Source organism: Halyomorpha halys, unplaced genomic scaffold (assembly GCF_000696795.3).
Source record: "Halyomorpha halys isolate HHAL.00 unplaced genomic scaffold, Hhal_1.1 Scaffold497.1, whole genome shotgun sequence".
Classification (NCBI taxonomy): domain Eukaryota; kingdom Metazoa; phylum Arthropoda; class Insecta; order Hemiptera; family Pentatomidae; genus Halyomorpha; species Halyomorpha halys.
The window spans coordinates 158,525-165,920 of NW_027113287.1; the positions used below are offsets into that span (position 1 = coordinate 158,525).

The following is a 7,396-nucleotide window of genomic DNA, read 5'->3' on the forward strand; positions in this document are numbered from 1 at the left end:
TGACCATAAAACATAAATATAAGAAGATGGTCGGGGTTGCAGTCAAAAAAGAACAAATAGTTTATTACTATTTAATGTCCGTTGTTTTTAAATTACAATTTCAAAATATAAAAAAGTTTTATGTAACTTTTTTTTCTATGTGACAGTTTATTCTAAATTAAATTCTTTTACCAACTCTTTTCTGTAGTTAACAGTATTTTTTAAATAAAGATATAAATTTTTATTATCTGGGCTGTTAAAGTTTTTTATAGTTTCCAAGAAATTTAAATGTTGGCTCCCAAAAATGAAATATAAATTTTTTCAATGTTAGACTAACTTTTGTAAAAAGAAAAATATCTTTCAGAGCATTCATGTTACAAAAAGTTCTTTTCCTCCATTTATCCTACCACCATTGGTAATCAAGATTTAGAAGTCTCGCCTCTTGTTTTAAAAATCAACTGAATAAAGTAAAGATTTTTCTTCTGAAAATTACCTCAGTTCTAATCTAATTTAGAGTATATTTTGTGATATTCTGCTGATCTCGTCCTTGTGATGTACTCATTTATTTTCTCGTGTTTAATCCTTTCCAGTACATCAATTCTATTTGTTCTATCATTCATTTTTAAGAACAAAATATCAAACTTTCTTCCTATTTTTTCTATTACCATCATCCAGATTAAGTTATTTTCAATGATTAATTTAGCTACTATTTGTGGGAGGTGTAGGTGATCCACTTTTATTATATAATCAACATAATTTTAAAGTGTAAGTAAATAGATTATTAAATCATGTTTCCAAATATGTCATATAGTTGTATGTATTTTTAGGAAACCAAATTTTTTTTTAAAGTACCTTTACAATTTTTCAATCTCCTGAAATTCATCATGAATTTTTAGTAAAAAAGCTGTTTTCAGATGACTTTTTTTTTTTTAGGAAGACCTAAGGAATTTGAAATAACTAAAACAGAAGATTCCTTAGGACTAACAATCACAGATAATGGAGCTGGTTATGCATTTATCAAAAGGATAAAAGAAGGGAGCATTGTTGATAAAATATCTTACATTCAGGTTGTTTTCATCATATTAAATATTATTATCATTTTATCAATTTAGGAATTATTTTCCCATCACATAACAAATATGACTTATTTAATTAATTATTTCAATTAGGTTGGAGATCACATAGAGAAGATAGATAACTCAAATCTTGTAGGAAAAAGGCATTTCGAAGTAGCTAAAATGCTGAAAGAAATACCTCTAGGCTCAACATTTATTTTAAGACTAGTTGAGCCAATTAAAGCTGGATTTTGTGAGTTTATACTATTAATTTAATCTCAAATCAATATTTTTTAAAGTAGTATCTTGTCGTTAAGCCCACTTATTTAAGGATGGTTTCTAAATTTTCTAAGACTTATTTTTTAGATCAAGAGGAAGCTTATAACTAAAAATGTTAAGAACAATTATTAATTTTTAAAGCTACTTAGTTTTTGAAGACTTATAATTAGATAATTTTTCTATTTCAAAAGATTTCTATGAACTAAAAATTATTCTCACTTCTCCAGGATTTTTGTTATTTTATTCCATCATATTTTGAAAATTTAGAATAGATAGTAAATCCAATTTGAAACATAAAAAATTTGAAATCAAACAGATTCACTAAGAATGAAGATATATGTATCTTGACTATAAACTTAAAAAATATATTTTTTAACTTGACTTGTTTTCTCTTTATATTACCTCTGTTAAAGCCACCTCAAATCGACTATTTCTTTTTGTTGGAAGGCTTTAAAAATGAACAAAAAAACAAACTGGCTCGGATTAAACATTTATTTGGTTCAATTTAAACATGGTAAAAAACAAAACTAAAAACTAACATAAATAAAATATACAAGCAAAAATAAAAAGGCCTTTCAGATAAAAATAAAATTAGATAAATAAATTAAGAAAACAAAAGAACCAAATTTACAAACAATATAAATATGTAAAATAAATACTGCTCGACTAAAAGGTTGGTCCACTCTGATAGGTCACGAGAAGAGTGCTGCCGAGATGTGTAGCTCTTGTTGCTAAATAAATCGCTGCAATGGTCCAGAGTTGGTGTAGTGGCTCATTGATGGTCCGAATATCCAACAGTCGTGTTGTATTAGGCGAGCCGACAAAATGAACGCAGACAGGGCTGCTAATGACGCTACCAGGGCCAATAATTAGTCGGAACTGCAATTAATAAAGTGGAAACACAGAAAAGGTCTGGTTCTGAACTGTAATGACTCACTAACTCACTAAAATGTCCTAACTATTAAATTATAAGGGCAGACAGGGCTGCTTAGACGCTACCAGGGTCACTAATTAGCCGGAACTGCTATATTAAAGTCGAAACACAGAAAAGGTCTGGTTCCGAACTGTAATGACGACTAAAACACTCAACAAATGTCCAAACTATTAAACTATAAGGGCAGACAGGGCTGCTTAGACGCTACCATGGCCACTAATTAGCCGGCACTGCTCGAAAAAAGAAAAAACTAAGATGGTCGGTCCGTTGCTAGGGTGATGCCTCTTAGCAACAATTATCACCCCTAGCAACTGTCTCTATTACTCATTATTACAAACAAATATAATTACACATTTTTCTTTTCAAATAACTAAATCTAAATAAAACAATACAAATAAAAATAAATGTAACTAAATTAAATACTAATAAAACTATAAAACTAAATACTAAAAATACTATTTACAATTATGTACAAGGTAATTATCTATTATGGCGTTAACAACCTCAGTTAAACTTGGCATTGGAATAAATCAACTCTTACTAATAGAAAAAGAAAAAAATAATTTAAATATCCAAAAGTATTAGTTGTAAGTGAATGTGAATTATTAGAAGATTAATTGAACTTACATAATTAATGAAGGAAGATGTTCGGGATGGTAATAAAAAAGGCTCATTATAGTACAAGAACTATTTATAATGCACCAATGTTTCACAAATCCTACAAGTGAAACAGTGAGATACCTGGGAATTCACCTCGATCGCCACCTTACCCAGAACCACCATATCAACTACAAACTAGCTCAAACCTACGCTAGGTTAGCAATGCTATATCCTACCCTAAGTAGAAAATCCAAATTAAAACCAGAAACAGCTATTCTTATTTTTAAATAAGATGCATGACTGTGAGTCTGGGGAACGGCATCCTCTACAAAAAAGAAAAAATTACAATCTTTTCAAAATAAAGTCATAAGAATTGCAGTGGATGCTCCTTGGTTTGAAAGGAACAGCCAATTGCATCGGTAATTACAAATAGAGACAATAGAGGGTTACATCAAAAATATGTTCATGAAGTTCCACTGTTACCTACAGTTTAAGGAGCAGTGACCTACGACTTGGGAAACCCAACCACAACCCGAAGACTAAAGCTCAGACTGCTACAGGACATCCTGTTATAAATTCTATATTTATCAGTTCTGTTATGTGACTCTAAAATTTTATTTTATCTTAATTTTTTTTTCTCTTCATCTTTTTCTTAAATTCACTTTATTTTTTTTTCCTTTAAAAGTCAGTTATTTATTTTCTTAAATCCATAAATGTCATTGTTTTTGTTATTAACTTTACCTTTATCTTTTATTTAGAAATATAAAAAAATACAATATGCTAAAAATCTGCATTTATAAATAAATATGATCACTTCTTCAACAGTGGTTTTATTGTTTAAATATATATATAAATATATCGTATCCATTTATGTCTCAAATCTCAATACTTTGAATAAAACATTGTTGATAAGTAAGTGATAATAGTGTGAGATAATTTGGTATAAAAAGTTTTAAAGTTAATTGAAAAAGTGACAATATAGGTTAATTTGACTAAATTATTAGGCATTGTCAAAATAGCCTGCAAAAAATTTTAATAGTTGGATGTGAGGTTGTAAATTTATAGTTAACGTTGTACAATTAAAATATTTTTAAAAAACTTAAATTTGAGACTGAAATGGATACAATTTATTTTATTTAAAAAAAAAAAATCTTTCTATAATGAAAAAATTGTGTGTTCCACATATTTTTATTTCTTTTATTTTTATTTATAGATAATATTTATTCCATTAGCTTATTGTTTTTAATAATATAGATTTACTCAATATTTGAATAAAAATAATTCATGATCTTTTAATTTATATAATCTTCCTCTTATTTATGTTTAAAGCCTCATTCCTTCAAAGAGAAATTAATTATTATTTTAGGACTTGATTTAAATTTCATTTATTGCATATTTATCGATTAAAATTATTAATAATTTATCTAATCATTTGTAAAAGCCAATTTTAGTAATAATTTCATACTGAAAATACTTATACATTAAATAATAGACAAAGGAGTGTATTTATAAAGGTTCATTTGTATGTAAGAATACTTTCTTCATAACTGTTTCTATTTACAATTTTTTTTTTTCTAGCAAATATTGAGCCACGGGGAAGTGGTAGACGAGGTAAGAAGAGTTTTGGAACTGGAAAAGAAACATTACGGTTTAAAGCTAATGGTCAAGTACAAATTCAGGAAGAGGTAAGTAGAATAAAATTGTTATACCAAATCTGAAAGTAGTGTTTAATTTTATGATTACATAAGTTAACCTCTTAGTTGCAATGGGAACAAATATAAGATGGATAAAATTATTTTGTCCTATGATGAATTGTGTTATACAGGATAAAACAAAATTAAACATCTTTCTTTTGTAGCACTTGCTAGAAAAAAAAATATATTTTTAGAAATATTACCTGATGAGATCTTAGCATTTCACAAGCTCTGAAAAAAAAAGAGAAATATAACTTGTGATCCAATATGAGAAACTTTTAGTGATATTTCATTTATAAGTTAGTAAACCTTCGATATATTTGGTTCTAAAATTTAAATTTTGTGAGAAAGAAAACTAAACTGTGAAAGTTTTGATAAAACTAGCTTAAAATATTTTTATTTCCAGCCAAACAAGGAGATGCAGTTGGGTATTGACAAAATAAATAAACTTCTAGAAAACTACTTGGGAATAATGGATGTTGATTTAGGTAAGTTAGTTAAGTCTTTTTCATTTATATAAACCTAATTTTTACTTTCATTTACCAATATATGAAATATACAGTAAGGGGGAATAACTATCGGGATTGTGAAAAATTTCAAATCCAAGTTTTCAATAGAAGTAAACATTTTAAAGTCCAACAAACGAAGTCATATATATACGCCCTACGGTATATATATATATATATATACACCACTTTACATCATTGACAAAAAACATATACCTTGATATATATTCCTTTATAATAATAGATATACTTGCCAAAGTTATAGAAATTTTAATGAATTGGGCAAATTATGATGATGTTTCGTTACTAATTTTTAAGATTCTTCACTGATCACTAAATTCACTGATTTCTATCATGTTATCCACATTGAATGTCAAATTAGTTGTAAATATTATGAGATAAAATTTAAAAAAAAAGATATGTGAGATCTTTCTATATCTAACTGTACATATAAATTGTAAATAATAATTTCATAGATTCTTTTTAACTCTGCATCTAGGGCCTTCTCTTGTATATATTCTGAAGTAATACTATTGACGCTAAACGGTAAACCAATAAGCTACAGATCTTTTTAAAATAATTTCCATTAGTTTAATTAGATAAATTTAAAATAACATTTTTTTTTTAATATTTAATATTTACTAATGTTTCAGCAACTCAAATCTGGGAACATGGAGAAGGTAAAGCAAACAGTATGGAATTTGCTGATTCTATAGACAATTCTGATCTCGGAGAACTATCATTTGCCGAAGACATAATTTTTGAGATGTGGGGAGTTATTACTGATGTAAGGGCTGGAAGGATAAATTAATACAGTAAAAAGGTAACTACTGAAAAAGAAGAATTTTTAGTTATGTCAATTCAACCATTATTTTAATAAACTTGATACTCCATTTGTTGCTCTTCTTTTTTTTTTTTATTCAGTAAGTGCATCCAATGTGGTCTGATGCAGGTGGCAATATGTATTAGCCAGTGACAAAAAAACATATAAAAATGGTAAACATAAAATTAAATATGTGTTTGCTACACTTATTGAGATATTATAGAGGCGATGTAACAGTTCATGAACTAGAATTGTACAGTTTTTAAATTATTCCTAGAGATAAAACCTATCATTTAATTTATATAATGCAACTAAGTACAAAATACTAAAATAGAAATAAGAAAATGAATAACTTATGTAAAGAATAATAATGTTACAAATTTACAATACAACTATATATTAATAATAATGAAGCCAATAAATTTGTAATTATGGATTGAACCTGTCTAAATATAAGAATACAATATTACAATATAATATTTTATATATTTATCATATTATACAACATAACACATATAATATAAAGAATATAATGAAACTAAGGAGCATTAAAATTGAAAACAACTATAGAATACAATGAAATTAAGTAATATATTATCTTATATTAAAATTCACTATAAATAAAAGTTGAAAACATGTGATCTGGTATAACAACAAGGTTATCTTTCTGCACCTCATCTTCTAGTTTTGACGATTAAGTTGATAATTTAATTCAAGTTACTCAGGAGGTTTTAGAAGCTATCACTTTTTTGTAGTATAGTATAGCATTGGAGTGGGACAGTACACATAGCCCTTAGCCCTTAGGAGTAAAGTTCAAGTGAGGAATAATGTATAAAAAATTTTTGGTCTTACCAAAATGGATTGGTACATAAGGGTGGAACCCTGAATGAAAATAACAAAGGGACAGTGGAGGATTTTGAGAATTTAAGTTGGTTTTTGAAAGACTTATACTAGTATTGATGGAGTTACTGATAACAATATTTTTTTTAAATAACTTATTTTATTTTCATGTATTGGGTGCATTAATTTAATAAAAAACATGCAACTGGTAAAAAGGTTTTTTAAATTTTTCCTTACTGTTTCAGATTTCAAACTAACTGATTGCTGCAAGGATTGAATTTAGAAACGTTGTTTTATGATTGAGAAGCTTTCTAACTAAAGTGAATACATCCACTTTTTGGAAAGTTATTATTTAAAAATTATGAGAGCATTTCATGCAGATAAGTTAAATTTTTATTGAAAAAGTTTATTTGTAACAGCTATTTGGCAAGAGGAAATTGAAATTTCGAAATCAACTTAAGCTTTGGAGGAATTTTCATTTGCCAAAAAAAATAAATCTTTACTTTTCAGAAGTGGGTATATTAACATTTGATAGATAAATCCTCAATTAATGTCTCAAGAAGAACAAACTTAAAGTAAACAAATAATTGTTAAATTGCAGTTGATGAACAATTATTTGCCAAAAAATCCCAAGCAACCCTAATGTAAAAATATTTTTATTAAATTGTATATTATATATATGTATA

At 26.9% G+C, this 7,396-nt stretch overlaps 1 protein-coding gene across 1 annotated transcript in view; it reads left to right on the top strand.

Annotated features, from left to right (window-relative positions):
• Positions 1–7,396, top strand: part of kermit (PDZ domain-containing protein GIPC-like protein kermit) — a 109,906-nt gene extending 102,510 nt beyond the window's left edge. The window contains exons 3-8 of the mRNA XM_067050856.1: positions 913–1,046; positions 1,149–1,287; positions 4,426–4,532; positions 4,948–5,029; positions 5,701–5,870; positions 6,956–7,396. Coding sequence (XP_066906957.1) covers positions 913–1,046; positions 1,149–1,287; positions 4,426–4,532; positions 4,948–5,029; positions 5,701–5,858 — 620 coding nt within the window. The 3' untranslated portion in view covers positions 5,859–5,870; positions 6,956–7,396. The remainder of the gene's footprint in view (positions 1–912; positions 1,047–1,148; positions 1,288–4,425; positions 4,533–4,947; positions 5,030–5,700; positions 5,871–6,955) is intronic.